This window comes from Symphalangus syndactylus, chromosome 18 (assembly GCF_028878055.3).
Source record: "Symphalangus syndactylus isolate Jambi chromosome 18, NHGRI_mSymSyn1-v2.1_pri, whole genome shotgun sequence".
NCBI lineage: Eukaryota > Metazoa > Chordata > Mammalia > Primates > Hylobatidae > Symphalangus > Symphalangus syndactylus.
In genome coordinates, this window is record NC_072440.2 from 72,900,321 (window position 1) to 72,922,521 (window position 22,201).

At 38.9% G+C, this 22,201-nt stretch overlaps 1 protein-coding gene across 19 annotated transcripts in view; it reads right to left on the reverse strand.

Moving 5' to 3' along the window:
- The window catches only part of RBFOX2 (RNA binding fox-1 homolog 2), a 291,531-nt gene that overhangs the window by 183,199 nt on the left and 86,131 nt on the right, over positions 1 to 22,201 (reverse strand). For all 19 annotated transcript variants that reach the window (XM_055252938.2, XM_055252945.2, XM_055252942.2 and 16 more), the window contains exon 2: positions 17,348 to 17,398. In XM_055252938.2, coding sequence (XP_055108913.1) covers positions 17,348 to 17,398 — 51 coding nt within the window. The remainder of the gene's footprint in view (positions 1 to 17,347; positions 17,399 to 22,201) is intronic.

Below are 22,201 nucleotides of genomic sequence, written 5' to 3' on the forward strand. Positions count from 1 at the left end.
CAGTAAGTCTGGGGAAGAGGCAGAGACCATGAAGAAAGGTAAGTTCCCAGGTGATGCTGATGGGGCTGGATTTGAAGCCACACTTTGAGGATACCGCTCTAGGCAATAAGACTTAACAAAGTCTTCTTACAACATGTTATACAGGTATGAAGTGCTCTTTCACATCAAAAGTATTTCAGGAATACATGCTCACTGGATACTGAATTAAATTAGAAGCTAATACTGCACACCTACCCAAAAGGCCAACCTTACAACATGGGATAATTCACCCCAGCACATTGAGGGAATTGGTCTTCCACTTAAAGCAGTCAGCAAATAACAATTACTAACACTGCATTTAGAATATTCTGGTTCCAGCATGGGAGAAAACATGAGAATGCAGACACAGATCAGACAAAATGAAGAGATAGACAAGAGAATCTCCTGCAAGAAGTTCTGTGCCTGTCTGGTAAATTCATCTGGGGCAGAAGGGCAAATTCTGTAGTGTCACAGAACACTTGCTTTGCTCTGGGTGCCCTCTGTTGACAAAAACTGACATAGCCACTTCCTTCCCTCCCTTTTCTCCTCCCACCCTAGGGCCAAGAGTCCCTCTAGTGTGAGTCAGACTTGAGGCAAGGTTTCCAGTTAGAAAATTTTCCTAAGCCCATATGTAGGCAAGACAGACCTTTCCTTCCTCCAGCTTTCCTAAATCCCCTTCTCTGTGTGCTTGTTATCTGCAGCTTATCTCCAAACAGGTTAATTGTTTCAGGATGGTGGAACAAAAAGTGAACAGCATTTAGCATAATGATAGGTGAAATTTAAATCACAATTGCATTTCATTTTAGAAATGGCTAGTATTAACACAGAGGGAATAAATTGATTTTGTAAATAGTGTCAAATACAATGTGAAACTCTGTTGGTATTAAAAATACTGATAAGGCCGGGCATGGTGGCTCATGCCTGTAATCCCAGCACTTTGGGAGGCCAACGCGGGTCATGAGGTCAGGAGTTCGAGGCCAGCCTGACCAACATGGTGAAACCCCATCTCTACCAAAAATACAAAAATTAGCCGGGCATGATGGCTAATTTTCCAGCTACTCAGAAGGCTGAGGCAGAAGAATTGCTTGAACCTGGGAGGCAGAGGTTGCAGTCAGCCAAGATTGCGCCACTGCACTCCAGCCTGGGTGACAGAGCTAGTCTCCATTTCAAAAAAAAAAAAACTAGACATGTCTAAATCAGGACTTTGGTCTATAGGCCACTTGTTTTTGTAGAACCCACACACAGACTACCAGCTAAGATAGCTTTTACATCTTGTAATGATTGAAAGAAAAAATCAAAAGAAAAACGACGTTTCATGACATATAAAAATTATATGAAATTAAAATTTCGGTACCCACAAATAAAGTTTTATTAGAATAGAGCCACAATCTTTTGTTTACTATAATCTAAGCCTGCTTCCCTGCTACCGTGCCAGAGTTCCTGAGTAGCTCTAACAGAGACCATATAGCCCAGATGCTCTCAGATGCTTTACAGAAAGTTTGCCCCCTCCTGTTCTAAACTATTGATAAATGTGACACCTGAACCTTCAGTCAGGTATGAAGTGCTGGGTTTGAAGTCCTACGGCTCTGTCTTAGCAATGACTTCCCACAACATTTAGTGTGAGTCCTGCACGGGATGAGTGGTCAGTCTACACTGCCTAACACACTCCCCTTGCATCCACAGAAGCTGAAGGTACTGTGCTAGATTTCTGGCATGTTTTTTGGCTAACACTTATCAGAAATCCTATAAAAGCATCCCATCTCACAAATGAGGAAGTAAGCCTAACGGAAGTTAAGTATCAGTCTAAACTGGAATTTGAACTCAGGTCTGTCTGACCCCAGAGTTCTTTGATCATTCCTCACTGGTTTTCAAACTGTCTTCCAGTCAGCAGAGCCTTATGGGGGAAAGGGCTCCAGGCCTTTCACATCTTTTTTTTCTTTCCTTTTCTTTTTCCTTTTATTTCCCCAACTTCTTACACTTCCATATTGTTTTAGAGATAGGGTCTTTTATTGCCCAGGCTGGAGTGCACTGGCACAGTCAGCTCACTGAAGCCTCGAACTCCTAGGTTCAGGCCATCCTCTTGCCTCAGCCTCTAGAGTAGCTGAGACTACAGGTGCACACCACCACATCTGGCTAACTGCCAAATCTCTTCTAGGAGGACCATTCCATTTGCCTTTTTAATAAATCGTGGCCAAGGAATTGGTTTTTTTAAAAAAGCCAATTTTATGCCACTTATTACCATCCTTGGCAAATCTCTCAGGAAACTGGAAATCTTGATTTCCTCATCTGCCAATGGAGATTAAAACCCTTCACCCCCCACCCAAATAATAAAGACTCACTGGGGTCTCACCAAAGATCAAATGAGAATGGGTATGAAAGCAATACCCATTACAGGTATTACAGCAATACTTGTAAACTATACAGGACTATAGATATATAACACATAACTATCGCCCCTTAGTAAATAGGGAAGCAAGTGGGGAAAATAATGTTTGCTGCTGAGCAAAGAAAAATTAAGCATGCAAGTAAAATGCAAAAAAATAACATTCAAATAAAAGTAAATAAATGCCCAGTGCAAATATCAACCCTGGAATTTAACACATTTATTTTAAAACCCAGATTCACTCATTAACAACTACATAGCCTTGGACAATGACTGAATCCCTTTGGGCCTTGGCTTCCTCACCTGCAAATGGGATTTAAAAACTACTTGCTTTATACGGTGCCTAGCACATAGTCAGTATTCCACCTGTTAGCCCTCTTTTCATTAGGACACCGGCCAACACCCCCCCCACCCCCCCCCCGCCCCGTCCCATGCCAAGACATGTGTTACTCTGAAATTAAGACAATGTGTGGGTTCCTTGTACCAATAATAAAATACCAGAATTAAAGAGCTAAAAGTATCTTTATCTTAAATGATCCTGTGATCCACATGACACCACAAAGCTTGTGAGAGCACAGGCTAAAGACACACTAAGGGAACACAGATCCTAATGCAGTAATAGAAGATACATGGGAAAAGTTCTACTAATTCAATAAGTATATTTATTGAGTGTCTTAAGAGCCTTCTATGGCTCCATAAAATGACAGATTTACATTTAATATCCACTTGACCAAACCCATTAAACTTGTAAGAGGCACTCTCTTGCTGAACATCAGATATCTAGCTTCTTAAGTATTAATTTTTCATATCACTCTGGCAAGGCAAAGGCAATAAAAACCTAGTGAAAGTCTGACCACAGCTTTGTTTTTTTCCCCCCTTTGTCCATAAGAGAAAATCCAAATGGAGTAGTTGCTGTATTTCAACAGGCTGAAATTGAGTTTATTTAATTTATCCCGTTACCACACTTTACCAAATTCATATTGGGCACACACTTTGTGCAAAGTATTCAAGATAATTAAGAAGCATGAGAGAACTCTTGTTCTTACAGAATTCTGTGTGTTGGTCAAACCTTTTCACCATAATGCAATACACAGTGATAAAGTGCTATTACAAAGTAGAAGGCTGGGCCGGGCATGGTGGCTCACGCCTGTAATCCCAGCACTCTGGGAGGCCGAGGTGGGCGGATCACTTGAGGTCAGGAGTTCGAGATCAACTCGAACTGGCCAACATGGTGAAACCCCATCTCTACTAAAATATATATATATATAAAAGTTAGTCAGACGTGGTGGTGCATACTTGTAATCTCAGCTACTCGGGAGGCTGAGACAGGAGAATCACTTGAACTCGGGAGGCAGAGGTTGCAGTGAGCCAAGATCCAGCTGCTACAATCCAGCCTGGGCAACAGAGCAAGACTTTATCTCAAAAAACTTAAAAAAAAAAAAAAAAGCAGAAGGCCAGGTGCAGTGGCTCATGCCTGTAATCCCAACACTTTGGGAGCCTGAGGCAAGAGGATTGCTTGAGCTCAGGAATTCAAAACCAGCCTGGGCAACATAGCAAGACGCTCTTTACTAAAAATAAAACATTAAAAAATTAGCTAGGCATGGTAGCACATTCACGCCTGTAGTTCCAGCTACTTGGGAGGCTGAGGTGGGAGGATCACTTACTTGAGCCCAGGAGTTCGAGGCTGCGCCACTGCACTCCAGCCTGAGGGACAGAGAGAGATCCTGTCTCCAAAAAAACACAAAAAGCAAAGTAGAAAGCATGTGCCCCGGGACACTGAGTCAGCTCACAAATAAGTGCACTAGCCAAAACCTCAAGGAGAAGGTAGCATTTGAAGTGAGATTTGAAGGACGAACTGTATTTAAACATAGGACATGGGAAATAGTGTAAGTAAAGGAATTAGAATTTAAACCCACATTTAATTCCAAAGCTATGCTACCCCACCCCACAGTGTGGCTTGAACAGAGTACCTTACACAAAACAGAAGGAAAAAGACTGAGGCCATATCACAGAAGGCTTAGGATATCACACTAAAGAATATTCAGCAGATAAAAGCTAAGCAGAGTAATGAGACTCCAGTGAGATCAGAGCTGTTTAAATGCATGATTACATGGTACTTGCTGAGAGTATTTTCTGGTGGTACCAAAGTTTCTAACACAAGATCTTAAGTTACCTGTTGTATTCCCCTGTCTCTCTAATCAACCCTAGATGAGATCAGTATAATAGTATGCAGCTAACGCTATTACGAAAATTAAAATATTTAATCTGTAACTGAAACCCGTAACTATATTGTCCACCAACTATGAGGTCTTTTGTCTTACCTTATACTTAATTAGTTGGTTTCATTCTAAATCATCTGCCAGTGACTGTCTGTTGAAGAACAAAGGACTGAATAAATATGTCAAGCTTCTTAAATGTAACTCACAAAATGGTAGCCAGAATTTATTATAAAAAGATCATTGATTGCTTGGTAGTACTAACCGCTACAGCAAGAATATGCCTACTAACTACTTAGCTGCCCTAACCAAGTCTAGACAGATGAATTTCTCGATTTTGAAAATTGCTAATGGAAATTCTATAATTTTCCTTTGTAAATGGCCCTACCTTTAGTCAGATAATTCTTTTTGATGGTCACATTAAACCTCTCACTACAATATAAATCAATCTATTGAAAAGTCAACGAGTGAAATTATGATCCATCCATTAACAAAATACTTAAGCAACTGGGTCATGAGTGGACTAACAATCACAGCTTAACAATCCCAGCAACCCTAAACTAAGCAAAAAGAGGCAAAGCTAGGGGAAAAAGTCAAACTGCGGCAAAAAAGGCAGGATGTGACAAACCAGGTACAGAAGAGCGATGAGAATAAAAGCCAGCCATATTTTTAATACTTCTGGCATCATTCATCTATCCACAGATCCACAGTAGCCCTGAAGGATTCAGGAGGTGAGAGAACACTCAAAGTATGACACTCCCAGGACCCACAAAAACCAAACCCATTACCACCAAAGAGTCCTTAAAGCAAAAAGAAGAAACTTGGGCCCAGAGAAGAGAAGATGAAAAGAGATTTTCTAGGTTACCTGCAAAGCCAAAGGCAGAGTTTAGTGCAACCTATTTTCACAACATCAGGCAATAAGTCACTCTTGACCTAGGACATTTTTAAGACTTTAATCCTTTCAAACATCCTATGGTATCCTCACATTCACTGAGAAAACTAAGTCTTGAGAGAAGTTAAGTGATTTCCTCCTACTCCTCGCAGTATTTCCCAAACTCTCTTGGATCCAAACTTTATGGAAATGTTCATACAGACATGTTAAACGAATTCAAACAATCAGAGGCAATAAGGAAAGATTTCATAAGGGAGATTAAGTTGTGAACAAGGATCTTAATGGATACTTAGGATTCTGCTGGTAAAGGAGAAACATTTCAAACGAAAGGCACTAGGAAGAAATAAATCCAAGATAGATATTTGAAGGACAGTGAAGAGACATATAGAGCAGAAGAAAGGCCGGGCGCAGTGGCTCACGCCTGTAATGCCAGCACTTTGGGAGGCCAAGTCAGGTGGATCAGCTGAGGTTGGGAGTTCGAGACCAGCCTGACCAAAATGGAGAACTCCTGTCTCTACTAAAAATACAAAATTAGCTGGGTGTGGTGGCACATGCCTGTAATCCCAGCTACTCAGGAGGCTGAGGCAGGAGAATCGCTTGAACCTGGGAGGAGGAGTTTGAGGTGAGCCAAGACCGCGCCATTGCACTCCAGCCTGGGCAACAAGAGCAAAATTCCGTCTCAAAAAAAAAGGCAGAAGAATATGTTAATAGGGTAGTAATGAGAAACAGAGCTGGAAAAAATGGGGAGCAAATTGTAGCGAGCCTTGAATGTCTGGCTCAGTTTTTACAAAATTCTGCTCAAGTTATAAAGTCCCAAAAATGACTCCCTCTTATACGCATGCTGCCAAGACCCATGAGTCAGGTAAATAAACTTACACAGATTTCATTTCCTTCACAAAGACCTCTTTTTCTTGGAGATGTCCAACAGCTAGATTCCTGAGCTAGAAATTTCAAATCTACAGATAATTCATTTCAAACAGTGAATAAGAATCAAAAGGAAAATGAGAAAATAGACTAAATCAGAATGTGAGAACTAATTACTCCCTTGTAAAGCTTCCTTATGGCCTCTTTTCCATAAAATAAATGAGAAAAATGACTTACTAGCCCTATTTACAAGCCAAGAAATTTACATATGTTATCTCTAATACTGTAACAACCTTTCATAATAGGAATTATTCCTATTTCACAGATGAAGAAATTGAGGCTCAGAAAAGAACAAAAACTTGCCTAAAATCATTTAGCCTGCAACAGCAGGATTGATATTTAAAACTAAAGCCAAGGAGGGTGTGTGTATGTGTGTGTGTGTCTGTGTGTGTCTGTGTCTGTTGTGGGGGGCAGGGGTGTCTGTCTGTCTGTCTACAGAGAAATTGCCACAAAACAGCTTTATATAGAAGCTACAGTTCAAAAAAATAAAAGCCAGTGAACCTAAACCTTAGGACATGCAGAAAGCAGCACAATTTCTCTTCATACATGAAGAGCTTTCTCGCCCAAACATGCCTGCCACCAAGCATCTGGAGAAGGCTGTAGCCAAGCACGAAGCCACTACAAACCTGCAAATCTTCTTTGAAGGAACCACCAGGCCTCAGCAGAGAGGGTTGCTTTCATAAAATAGTTATTCAGAGTTTATGCAAACTTAGCAAATATGGATGAAAACAATTCTGTTTTCTTTTATTGGAGAAGGAAGAAGATACATATTACAAAACCTCATAACTGAGAACAAATATTTGCAAATTGTAAATCTGACAAAGAACTTGTACCCAGAATATATAAAGACTTCGTACAACTCAGTAAGAAGAAAAACCAAATAAAAAGTGGGCAAAAGACCTGAAAAGACATCACACCAAAGCAAACATTAGTGGCTGATAAGCACACGAAAAGGCACCTACTTAATTATTAGGTAAATGCAAATTAAACCACAATGAGCTGTTACCATACACTCATTATAACAAAAAAGTTAGATAAAACCAAGACACTTTGGAAAACGGTCTGCAGTTTCTTTAAAAGTTATGCATGAGGCTGGCCATGTTGTCTCAAGCTGGTAATACCAGCTACTCAGGGAGGCTGAGACAGGAGGATCACTTGAGGCAGGAGCTCAAAGCTAAATTGAACTATGATTGCACCACCGCACTCCAGCATTGGTGACCTCATTTCTCTTTTATTATGATTATTATTATTTTATTTTATTTATTTTATTTTTGTATTTCTAGTAGAGATGGGGTTTCACTGGGTTAACCAGGCTGGTCTCGAACTCCTGACCTCAAGTGATCCACCCACCTCAGCCTCCCAAAGTGCTGGGATTACAGGCATGAGCCACCGCACTGGCTTATTTCTCTTAAAAAGAAGAAATTATGCATGAGATTACCATTGCCTCAGCAATTCCACTCCTAGAAATCTACCCAAGAGAAATTAAAGTATGTCAACACACAGATTTGCAGGTAATTCTTCATATCAGCACTATTCATAATAGCCAAATTGGAAGCAATACAAATATCTACCAACTGGTAAACAAATAAACAAAAGGTGATACATCCCTACAATGAAATATTATTTAGCCAAAAAAAAAAAAAAAAAGATACAGTGATACATACTACAACCTGGATGAACCTCAAAAACATTATACTAATTGTAAGAAATCTCATGCCAAAGACTACACATATAATTCCATTTATATAAAATGTCCAAAAGAGACAATTTTTTTTTTTTTTTTTGAGACATGGTCTCGCTGTGTTGCCCATGCTGGTCTTGAACTCCTGGGCTCAAAAGATCCTCCTGCCTCAGCCTCCCAAAGTACTGGGATACAGGCATGAGCTACCGTGTCCAGCACAAAAGAGGCAATTTTATAAAGTCAGAAAGCAGAGCAGTGGTTGGCTAGGGGAGAGAGGGAGGACTGGAGAGGGAGCAGGGAATGACTGCAAAAGAATTTGAAAGAATTTGGGGAATGAGGGAAATGTACTAAAACTGGACTGTGACACAACTCTACATGTTTACTAAATATCACTGAACAAGTCACTTACATTGAGTAAATTTTAGGTATAGAAATGACATCTTAGTAGAACTTTTTTTTTTTTTTTTTGAGACGGAGTCTTACTCTGTCACCCAGGCTGGAGTGCAGTGGCATAATCTCAGCTCACTGCAACCTCCGCCTCCTGGGTTCAAGCGATTCTTGTGCCTCAGCTCCCAAGTAGCTGGGATTACAGGCACCCACCACCACGCCCCACTAATTTTTGTATTTTTAGTAGAGATAGGGTTTCCCCATGTTGGCCAGGCTTGTTTCGAGCTCCAGGCCTCAGGTGATTCCCCCGCCGCAGTCTCCCAAAGTGCTGGGATTACAGGCGTGAGCCACTGCGCTGGCCATAGAGCTTTCTAAAAAGCAATTGCCAAATACATATTTATATTTATTTTCTCTACATAGTAACTCCAAGGGAAACAAATATGTAAGAAACGCAAAGTAATAATATTTTGTTTGGATATAAAATATTTAAACAGTCATAATAATATAATTATTATATATTCACAAATCAATAAATATTGATTTGACCCAAAAAAATGGCTTTATTAGAAGGAAAGAGGTCTATAAAACCGCTAATTTCTGGCCAAGCGCAGTGGCTCATACCTGTAATCCCAGCACTTTGGGAGGCTGAAGCAGGCGGATCACTTGAGGTCAGGAGTTCGAGATCAGCCTGGCCAACATAGAGGAACCCCATCTCTACTAAAAATATAAAAAGTAGTCGGGTTTGGTGGCGTGCGCGTGTAATGCCAGCTACAGATGAAGCTGAGGCACAAGAATCACTTGTACCCGGGAGGTGGAGGTTGCAGTAAGCCGAGATGACACACCTGCATTCCAGCCTGGGCAACACAACAAGACCTTGTCTCAAAAAATAAAAATAAAATAAAACTGCTAATTTCTCATCTTCAACAGTAGGAAGCCAAAGAATAGTGCCAAAATTTGGACAAATCATGAAACAGCAGAATAAGCATATTACTTAGCATGGCAGTGAGCAGCAGAAGAAATAAAATGGTCTTTCCCGGAGTGAAAAGATTTTTAACTGTTTGAAGAATGAAATGATCTAAAATGTAATAGTAAAGCTGATTACATGGATTGAGAAAAGTGCTACAAGAACACTAGACACTACAGCATATACCAGACCTTCATCCACTAGAGGGTGTAAGGACACCACCACAGAAGGACCTAAACTATTGATGGGTGACCTGAGGTCAGATGTTGGACAGAAGCAACAGTTTGAAAAAGCTTTGCACAAAGGCTGAAAGTGGGGTTCTAGACAATCTAACAGGGGGGAAAAAAAACAATTTCACACTTCCTGTAATTTAAGAGCAAAGCAAAAGCATGTTTAGTTAAAAAAAAAAAAAAGAGGATCAGAAAGAAAATTATTATAGATTGCTAGATACAGAAGGGGTAACATTTTACATCTGAACCATTTTAATTCAGTCTCCAGCTGGGGGGCCTTAGAGCTTGGGTGGAGAGATGGAAAGTAGGGGAGTGACTGCTAAAAGGTATGGGGTTTCTTGTGTCCGGGCATGGAAGCTTACGGCTGTAATCCCAGCACTTTGGGAGGTTGAGGCGGGTGGAGTGCATAAACTCAGGAGTTCAAGACCAACCTGGGCAACGTGGTGAAACCCCATCTCTACCAAAAATACAAAAACTAGCTGGGCATGGAGGTGCACACCTGCGGTCTCAGCTACTCAGAAGGCTGAGGTAGGAGGATCACATGAGCCTGGGAGGCAGAAGTTGCAACGAGCAGAGATCACGCCACTGCACTGCAGCCTAGGTGACAAAGTGAGACTCCATCTCAAAAAAATAAAGGTATGAGGTTTCTTTAAGGTTGCATTTTTAAGGACTGTAAGTATTAGAATAATGTTTTTCAAACAGGTTGCAATCCATTAGTGGGTCCAAGAAAAATCCAGCAGAAATCAATTTTGGTCAATCGTTAGTCACAATCGACAATTTTTTGAAGGGGACAGAAAATATCACAGTACTTAGAGCATGGTTAAGATAGGCAGCATTTGGTAAGACTAATTCTAAGTTATAGTCAACATATATGTATGTGTGTATACTGGGTCATGACATAAAAGCAACTGCCTCCTTGGGGTCACAGTCTTTTTTTAAGCTCAAAAGCACTAAGCTAGAACCTGAACACTCTTACCATGTCCTCCATTCCACCAACTATCCCGGAGGGAAGAAAAGTAGTCATCATTTCTTCAACCAAGCCAAATGAGCACTACAGAAGATGCATTTGCTGTTGTCCACGGCTCCCAATTAAAAAAAAAGCCTTGAAAGTTCATTGCAAAAATTTGACTAAAATAAAGTTCATTTTCTACCCATGAAAAAAATGGTTAGAAAAAAGAAAAAAAAATCTTGAGTAAAGAAAATACTTGTTAAGAAAAAAAACCCTTAGGTCATTTTAAATTTACCCTCTATATTAAAAGTAAGGCTGCCACTCTGAATTTAAATCTATAATTGTCTATATTTGTCAACTTAAGCATCTCCTTTGATGTTCCCACTTGTTTCTGCTAATCAATGGGACATTGTGTCTTTCAACAGAATTTTAGAAAATTGAAGAAAAAAATATAGTTTTGAGAAGTCATTGACAAGCATTTTAAACATCAAAGAATGGGCCCAGCGTGGTGGCTCCCATCTGTAATTTCAGCACTTTGGAAGGCTGAGGTGAGCGGATCACCTGAGGTCAGGAGTTTGAGATCAGCCTGGCCAACATGGCAAAACGCTGTCTCTACTAAAAATACAAAAATTAGCCAGGCTTGGTGGCACATGTCTGTAATCCCAGCTACTGAGGAGGCTGAGGCAGAAGAATCACTTGAACCCGGGAGGCAGATGTTGCAGTGAGCCAAGATCGCGCCACTTCATTCCAGCCTGGGCGACAGAATCTCAAAAAAATTGACAACATGACATTTTTCTTTGTATTTAAAATATGAAAAGATAAATTTTAGATCATACGCTATTTTAACAAACAAGATAGAAAACTTGACAGAAATAAGTTATTCAAGAACTTTCAGGTCATATGAAGACTTCATGCTCCCACATTCTCCAAAGATTCCAGAATATCTTATCTTGTCACACCAGCAAAAGAACACTCATATTCAGAGAGACACTGACAGACAAATACAAAAGGGAAATACAAGACATGGAAGCTGAAAATCGGGGTTCAAGTCCAATTCTTTACTTACTACCTATATAAGTAAGACTAGGAGATTCATTTGACAGTCTCTGTGCTTTGGCATTCTTTTATCTATAAAATAGGGATAATAAAGCCCAACCCACCTAGCTGAACTATTGTGAAGATCAAAACTGGAAATACACAGGAGTGTTTTGTAAACTGTAAAGTACTTAGCAGATATTAGTTGGGTTTTTTGTGTATCACAAATATATACATTTGTATTCATCAATTAATAAAATAGTACACTATAGCTTAAATAATTTTTAATGATGAAATAATGAAAGTTTTTAACACTTAGTTTTGCAAGTATCCCACTGCTGAACATCTCTTACTTGGTTAGGCCACCCCAGTGAAACAAAACAAATTATCTCTAGTTTGTGTGTATCTGCTCTAATCCTCTTCCCTACCCATCCCCCAAACTGAGTTGACTCTAAAACAATAAAACAAAATTTAGTCAAGTAACCACTAAGGAGATACAAAATTGATGAAACAAAAGTAAGTCTTCCCTATGGTTGATTAAAGTATAAGCCTCTTTTAATCAATTAACTTGTTAAATTAACTAATGTTCTCCAGTTCCCAAGTCTAATAAAGGGACGCTTTTAACAGTCTTAGACCACCTAAAACTAGTAAACAACTCTCTCCTATTTGCCCCCAAGCCCTTTCTTCTCCCAGTAGCTGAGTTGTATGCTTACCAAAAATCACTTGTGTTTATTCACCTGCCAGTTTATAGAAGTCGTAAGTTCTTATAATTATATAATTAAATGTTATATATATATACACATCAATGAAATAAATTAGAAAAGTTTCCGTGAGAACAACTCTAATGTGAATGCTTTGTGAAAAATAAGTCAAGACACTGAAAACTTTTGCTCAAATTAGATGTGGGCAGGACAACTGTAAAAGACTGGGCAAGAAGGGGGAATCATACAAATCTAAATAGACAGTTTCACCCAAATTCCTCTGAATGTCATTAAGACCGTGTTCCTCTTTAAAAAAAAAAAACAAATTAGAACTCACAGATGATGCTCCGGGAGCATAGTTTATGCAAAAAATTCAAGGAGTATTTCAATCACATCTATATATAAGGACCTTGACCTCATATCAGGAAACTAAAGAGTAAACATATATTTGTTTAAATTAAAAATGCTCTATATTAAAATAAAAGTTTAAAATATTTCCCCACTTCAACCAATTGTTTAGATTAACCCATGGCCTACTAGTTCTGATCACATTGGTTAAGAAAACACTGACTGTATTTCTTCAATTAGAGAAGGATGGCCATACATCCCAGTTTACCTGGGACTGTTTGAAACTAATTATTGGCATCACTTTTTATTTTCAAAAGTGCCCAAACTTGAATGCTAAAGTTTATATGGTCACCTTATTTATAACAGACAAAGTTGTTGCACCAACAGCGAGCGAGGGGCCAGCCTTAGGACCCCCATCACTTTCTAGGAAACCCCTAAGAGCCATCCCATATAAATAATCTTAGCAAAAACAGTAAGCCTGCTGTGCAGAACAAGGCCCTCTTCTAATCGGATTGCTGCTCTTAAGCTCTTCTTATATGAAAACCCTAGAGCTGATGCACATAAGTATTCTCCCACTTTAAAAATACTGCAAATCCATAAAACATTCTAGCCTTAATCAAGGCCTGAGAACACACCTAAGCACAGGCACTAATCACAGTCAACTAGGAATCTAAACTACTACATTGTATCATCAATCTAAAATCCTGCCTGGATTTATTTATTCATTTATTTTTGAGACAGGGTCTTGTACTGTTGCCCAGGCTGGAGTGCAGTGGCACAATCATAGCTCACCGTCGCCTCAATCTCCCAGGCTCCAGCAATCCTCCCACCTCAGCCTCCCGAGTAGCTGGGACTACAGGCACACACCACCACACCCGGCTGATTTTTTTTATTTTTAGTAGAGACAAGGTCTTGCTATGTTGCCCAGGCTGGTCTCCAACTTCTGAGCTCAAACAATCCTCCTGCCTTGGCCTCCCAAAGTGCTGGGATTATAGATGTAAGCCACAGCACTTGGTCCTGCATGGCCTTAAGATAAAATTTCTCACTTTTCTGAACTAGTTTTCACTTATGTAAAACTGGAACAATGTTTGTCTCCTCCACTTCCATAGAGAAACCGCATTAGAAAGTATAGTGAAATGCTTAGAGTGCTTTATAAAAGCAATGGGTTGTCATCCCATAAAGCTTCTTAATAGATCAAGAAAGAAGGCTGAGGTGACCTTGCATAAACATGCAAGAAGTGGTGGGTGGTTTTCCCCGCTCCTTTCCTTCAGGTTTTTAACTCAAATGTGCTATTGGGACTGTATATAACATGATAAAAGAATCACTAAAAAAGTGAAATGCTGGTGGTACACTTGGTGCTAACAAACTTGGTAGTAATAATCTTTAATCAGGAGTCACGGACTTCCACATCTGTGGTTGAGCTTGAAAAAGTCTGAAGCCCCCACATGGTAAATAAAATAATGTAAATGAGTGAATGGGCACATTCACACGTGACCACATTTTCCTATGGTCAATCAATAATTCTCCAGTACAGAGAAAAGGACCCTCAGACAGAAGGGAAATTTCAGTTCTTATTTAGCTACTTACTTGAATTGTTGCCTTGGATAAGTCACTTTACCTCTGTGTGCTTCAATTTCTTTATCTTTCCAAAGGGAATATTTGCCTCATCTACTTCAAAAAGGGTGGTTGGGAGAATAAGATGAGAAAATAAAATGAAAGTGATCCACAACAATCAAAAGAGTTACCTCTTTTTAAATCACCATTCAGCCACTGATAAGAATCTTGTCTGCAGATGGTTCTCATCTATTTAGAAAGGAACAGCGAAAGAATAAGGAAAGCAAACAGGCCGGGTGTGGTGGCACACACCTGTGGTCCCAGCTACTCAGGAGGCTGAGGTGGGAGAATCACTTGCACCCTAGGGGTCAAGGCTGCAGTGAGCCATGTTCACGCCACTGCACTCCAGTATGGGCGACAGAGCAAGACCCTGTCTCAAAAACCAAACGAAACCAAAAAACAACCACCACAACAAGAAAAAAAAAGGGAAAGCAAATAAAGGCACAATTAAAATTCACCTTCACCCCATTCCCCAGTTCCTTGATTTGCTGAGCCACAACCATGCTGAGGAGACGTAAAGATCACAAGTTCCATTTCCGCCAGCTCAGACTGTTCAGCGACCAGTGTTTCACACTGATAAATGCCTCCCAAATCCCAAAACACAAAAGTGAGAGTTCACAAGGTTAGGCGCATTAATTAGCAGTACTCATTTGGATTCTGTGTTCATCAAATACAACAAGCAGCTATTCAATATTTGCCTATTTGCACACTCTAAGATCTCTAATTCAAAGATCCAACCAGAGTACAAATTAAAGCCCAAGAAAATAAACTAAAATAAACCTGTCACCATCAGAATGTGCCTCAAAGTAAATTAGCAGCTTTAAACCATGGCAAAGGGTCTGTAACAGGCCTGCAGCAGAGACAGCATGAGTAATGAATGTGCAGGTTACAGAAGTGGGCCCCTACTGCAAAAGAAAGAAAAAGTAGGTACAATAAAAGAGACTACTTTTTTAGGCTTTAATAAATTCCTATTAACTCCTTTTGCTTAGCTCCTTATTGATCTGTAATCCCCACAAGAAGAATACAGTACCCTTTCAGTCTTCTAAACTCAGTAAGTCTATTTCCATACTTTACATCCATTAGCTTTACCTTCCTAAATCCAGAATAAGCAACATTTTACAAATAATAAAGTAACTGCATTAGTTTGCAAGACTAGATTAAGAGACTAACCATGACCCCTTTATTACATGTCCTAGGTGAAAAGCACAAGATGAAACAGAAACTGTCACTGCTTTTAAAGCAGCCCATAGGACTGCAGTTCTCAACCGCACTACATAGCAGAATCACCTTTGGGATTTTTAAACATTTGAATGGGTAAGCCCAATCTTACACTTACCCAATCAGAATCTCTGTGGGGTGGATCTCCAGGTATGAGAATGTTTTTCTGATACATGACTAAGACATAAAAGTACTATCAAAGGGCATAAGTTTCCCAGCTTAGAGAAGCTCTAGGACAGACACAAACCAGAAAGAAAAACAAATAAATCTTTACATTCTCTTTAGATTTGGGGTAAATGGCCCTATCTTTTACCAAAAGCTTCCATCTTCAATATCAACAGTGATGAACTCAGTGGGGGATGAATACAGAGCTAACAACACTTCTTCTCTCCATGCCTTATCTGGGGCCACTCTGACATCAACTCAGCACCAAAAGTGCAAGAATTGGACAAATACTCTCAAATCTGAAAGGCCTGCAAATAGGTGACTATTGATTATCAACCATCCTAGTTTTTGTTTTTTTGTAGTTGTTGTTTTTGTTTGGTTTATGTTGTTTTTGAGACAAAGCCTCGCCCTGTCACTCAGGCTGGAATGCAATGGTGCGGTCTCAGCTCACTGCAACCTCTACCTCCCCAGTTCAAGCAATTCTCCTGCCTCAGCCTCCTGAGTAGCCAGGACTACAGATGTGTACCACCACACCCAGCTAATTTTTGTACTTTTAGTAGAGACGGGGTTTCACTATGTTGGCCAGGCTGGTCTCGAACTCCTGACCTCATGATCCACCCACCTTGGCCTCCCAAAGTGCTGGGATTTCACGCATGAGCCACCGCACCCAGCCGACCATCCTAGTTTTTAAGATCCACTTCAGGAGCTCTGATGAGATTCAATGAACTTCTGGAAAGGACACTATGAACTCTCATTTAGCACTCTAACTCATATCCCTTGGACAAGTATAACAATGGTAGCTTTTTTTGACAACCCTGTAAGGAATAACAGCATTCCAAGATATTTCTAGGAGCTACCCTTTCAAATCTCCTGAAGAACGTCAATATTCCCAAACATCAAAGATACAAATTTCTTTCAGAGGCGAGGTGATTTAAGCCACACCATTTCTCTAAGAGGAAGCCTTACCTGTTATTTTATCCTAACTCTGCTTCAACATCATGTGCTCAAGTATTCAAACAACAAAAAGATAGGGAAGGCATTTTATACACTTGCCTAAACCATACTGAGGGTGTCTCATAGGAAGCAATTCTGCTCTGACCCATAATAGGGCCTGGGCTTTTCCAGTCATCCTCCCATCTAACAAAGAAAGGCAGCAGAAACTTCGCTTTCTCAAGCAAGCTTTCCCTGATTAAAACCATAAGGCTGAATTCCCCCAGGGAGGAGAAGGGAATTTTCTTGCTACAGATCATTACAAGGACTCAAAAACTCTGTGCAGGCAGGGGCTAACTGGCAGGTAATAAAGAGACAAGTCCAGCATTCAGAATTATGAGGCACTGAGAAAACCAGGTCAAAAAATTATTATGTAGCCTGTAGAAGAAAATACAAAAGCAATCATGACTGTACTTGAGTGATTATTTTCTCATATAATATCCACAATTTTAATAACATACTTATAGAATTTAAAAATATGCTTAATTTACATCTGTAAAAGTAAATTCACTGCTGAAACAAGCCACATTCCCTTTCAAAGTAATTTCAGGAAATGCTCTCTATCATAGCAACCCTTTGATGAAACACACCACACACATACATCATCTGGGTTACAATCAGCAGATACCAACCTGGCTGTCCCGCGCTGGGAATCCATGATAGCCTGGAGTCAGAGGCTCGTTCTATGAGAAAGACAAGAAAAATATCAAACTATGAGATGAAAGAAAATGTTAAGCATAATCAAAATCATCCAAACTGATCAAATATAAATTCCTGTCCTGGTTCCTAAAATGTTCCATTAACTGTGTTCCACCCTACCTAAGTGTATGTATCTCCTCATTAAGCCTCTACACTGGTAAAAACAAAAAACAGTATTTGCTTAGGAGCACTATTCATAAAAACTATTTTCTTCCTTATGCAGCTAAATCTGTTTCCTTTCCAGTATCTCTTAGGCAGGGTGCTACTGCGACTGGCGTCAGATTTAATTCCTAACTTCATCATACACTGTGGGACTTCAGCATACCCAGCCCCAACTCACAGTAAGCCACTAGCACCCCTAAACACTAGGATAACCAAAAACTTGTTGGTTTATTTCCAAATGTCTCCTGGATGGAAAGGGGACAAGTACCAACCCTGCTGAGAACTGCCTCTTAACCCACAAAAGTTTTAGGTCCTCGTCTCTGTCAGCCTGTTTCCCCTCAGTTTTTACTTTATTATTTATTTATTTTTTGTTTTATCCCCTCAGTTCTTTGAAATCTGGATGAAATTTGACCTCTGTTCAAGACTTCCTCTACTACTCTATATCATCCTATGGACTCAAGTGACTCCTCCTAATATTTAGTATTTACTTAGCTTACTTGTGCAGCTTACTTTTTATGTTATTTATGATTCTAATTAATCTTATTTTTTAAAGGTATATCATGTTGAGTATCTGTCTCATCTTCACTTTAAACCACTAAGTCAAGATCCTTGAGGGCAAGGATGATAGCTAATAAAAGCTATGCAAACCCTAATTTAGTATAAGGTCATATAACATGAACACTCATTTCCAGCTTACCTGACCCATTCAATCATTCAGTTAATATATACTAATATTAATATTTTCCAAGCACTGTTAGTCGACTGATAGAGTAAAAAAGATGAATAAAAATAAGGCCCTTGCTTTCAAGGGAACTTTTAAATGAGGGAAGATTCATGTGCACACGAAGGAGTAAATGAGAACACACAGCATTTTTGTAATTTTCAAAGTGCTCAACATTGCTACTTAGATATTCATCCTCTTCTTCCATTCAGTGTACTTTCATTCCTACTAGCAGAACAGCGTAAAAGAAATTTTCATTGATAGGACTTTCCAATATAACAATAGAGTAAACTTTCCACTAATTGGTAGGTTGACTATATTCAGATATTTGATAGTCAAAAGCATGGAAGTCTGAAGACAACTTAAGCTTACTGCAGAGACCTTGTGTCTTCTTCATCATGGTTTCCCTGGGATCTAGCACAGTATCTAACACATGTAGACACCCAAAAGAATGTGTAATAAATAAATGGAGCTAAATAACCAGAAAATGTGTAGGAATTCAGACAGTTCTCCAAAAGAGATGTGCAAATGGCCAATAAGTACATGAAGAGATGCTCAATATCGTAAGTCATTATGCAAATCAAAACCACATTGAGATAAAACTCACACTCATCAGAATGGTTATAATCAAAACACCAGACAACAATAAGTATTGTCAAAGATGTGGAAAAATCAGAATTCTTCTACACTGCGGGTGGGAATGTAAAATGGTATAGCTGCTCTGGAAATAGTTGGATAGTCCTTCTATTAAACATAGAGTTATATGACCCAGCAATTCCACACCTGGGTATACAACTAAGAAAACTGAAAACATATGTCCACACAAAATAATATACATGAATGTTCATAGCAGCATTATTTCATAATAACCAAACAGCAGAAAAAAACTAAAATGTCCATTGATTGATGAATGGATAAATGAAGTATGGTACATCCATAGTGGAATATTATTCAGTAATTTTAAAAATAAAGTACAGATACAACACAGATGAATACTGAAAACACCATGCTTAAAAACAGACACAAAAGGCCACAAATTATATAATTCGATTTGTATGAAATATCAAGAATAGGCAGATTATTCATAGAGACAGAAAATAAATTAGTGGTTCCAGGGACTAGCGGGAAGAAATGAGCAGTGACTGCTAATGGCTACCAGGTTTATCTGGGGGGGAGATGACAGTGTTCTGGAATTAGATTTCAGTGATGGATGCACACATCCATTATTATACTAAAAACCACTGAAACACTGAAAGCACTTCATAAATGCAAGATTTATGGTCTGTGAATTATATCTCATTAAATCTGTTATTTCAAAATAATAGTTATAGGCAATGTTGGCTATTTTTCATACTGATTTTTATAGGGGAGACATGTAGTTTAGATTTTAACAAAAGAACAAGGCTCCTTGCAAAATGCACAAGTCCCTTTTGTTTGTTCTGGATTCTATAAATTTACTTCCACACACCATTCTCTACAAATTTTAACAATGATGATGATAACCCCCCAGTTATTAAGCACCTAATCAGTACAGTTCCAGTATGGTGGGAAAGAGGAAGAGATAGAGGCAAAAAGAATGAGGTAATATAGCAGTATACAAAGATATATTTCCTATCACTGGGGAAACTGACAGAAGGTAAGTAACTGGCCCAATAACACATAGATATTGAATGGGAAATTCAAACTGCCAACCTGTGTCGGCTGGACTTTCCATTTTTCCAGGTTCTCATCCCTACTAATGATTCCATATTATCCCCTTACAATAAACATTTCATGATTGTCTGAGAAGGGGATGGTCTGATTAAGAAAGTAATCAAAAACCCCAAAAGCATATTAACAGAAATTCATCACTCCCAGAGGACATCCTACATATGAACCATATTCCATAAAATCCTGGAGTTCAGCAATGCAAAAAAAGTCCTATAAGGAAAAGATCACATTCGTATAAGCCAGTATTGTCAAAAACTTCAATAGAAAAGCTGGTCATAACAGGTTGCACAGAGATGTGTCAGAGGAAATGGATTTACTCCTCCACCTGCCTTGGCACTCTTCTTTATTTCCTACCTCTCAGATAAGGCTATTTGGAACTCTCAAGCCCTCTTTGTATATATCTGTCTCTTACAAAAGCATTAATTTTGCATGATTTTGAATTTTACAGACATGGATCCTATTGCAGGTATTCTTCAGTAATCTGGCATTTTTGCTCAATACTATGTAAGATTCATCTCCACTAGGGCACATAACTGTATTTTACTATGATTGCCATTTAGTATTCTCTTATAAACTATAAACATGTCAAATAAATTACTTATCTGTCCTATTTTCCTGTTAATGGATAATTGAATTGTTTCCACTTACAATTTCGTGCTCACACCATGCTGCCTATGAACATTCTTTTAGATTTGAGATACCATGTTTTACATATGAGATTAGCAAAAATGAAAACACCATAAATAGGCAAAAAGATGAGTCAATGGATACTCTCACACCTAATAGTAGGAATTTAAGTATACTGGGACCCTGTTATGGAAAGTAATTTGGCAGTACTATCAAAATATTGAATGCATATACCTTCCTGTAACTTCACATCTCTATCTACACAAAGAAGCATGTGCAAAGATTTTCAAAACAGTGTTGTTTGCCATAGTGGAAAACTAGAAAAAAACCTGTTTCCATTAATAATAAGGTAATAATGTTATCAATTATTGCAAAATTTCAACATCCCATCTGCAAGGTTTTTAAAATAAGGTAAAATCTTGATAAATGACCTCAGGTCATATTAAATGACAGCAGAACAGAACACTCAAGCAGAAATGGCTAGCTACACAGAAGGCTTGGGCAGGAGGATCACTCAAGCTCTGGAGTTTGAGACTAGCCTGGGCAACACAGCGACATCCCATCTCTTAAAAAAAAAAAAAAAGTAACTAAATGCTTCGGAAATATAAAGAAGGATATACAACAAACTTCTAATAGTGGTTACCTCTAGGGAGAAGAATAAGATTTGTGGAAGGTTGAAAGGACATGTTTTACCCAAATTTTACATTGTGTAAAATTCACATATGACTTAGAATAAAGCTGTTGTCAGTGTTTCTTAATGCTTTATAACTTATAAAACCAACTATATATCTCAGCCCTCACAATGCATAAAACAAGTTTTATAAATGTCATTTTACAGATGACAAAACTGAATTTCAGACACTTTAAGTGATTTTCTCATAATCAAGTAACTAATGACAGTGGCTGAGATGCCTCCAGACTTAGGTCTTGATTCTATACCTAATACTTCTACTACTTCATGACAACTATTAGGCTGGTGCAAAATTAAAGTAATGGTAAAAACCACAACTATTTTGTGCCATCCTAATAGTGGGAAAGATTTGCCTGGTCTGATCAGGGATGATTATGATTATCTAACGATATGCAAGTCTGAGTTTTTAATCAGCATGAAAACAATAACTGGCATTTAGAGACGGAATTACGAGAGAAGCTACTGCGACAAGATGGAAATCAGATGTGTTAGAAGTCCAAAAAGAAAAGGTTTTAGCAGCGATATGTCTATAAGCAAGCATTATTGGCCTATTAAGAATGAAAGAAACTGACTCTGTCTTGGCACAGTGACTGCTCAAAAATAAAAAGAAATACATAAGAAATAAAATACCAATCATCAGAATCTTTATTAACTAAGAGGTCAGCAATTAAAACCGTTTAGAAGCTTCTGGTTAGTGGACATGTGACAGTGCAACAGAAAAATCCTTAAGTAACTGTCAAAAAAACCCCAACTGCTGGCCAGGTGCGGTGGCTCACACCTGTAATCCCAGCACTTGGCGAGGCCGAGGTGGGTAGATCATGAGGTCAGGAGATTGAAACCATCCTGGCTAACACAGTGAAATCCTGTCTCTATTAA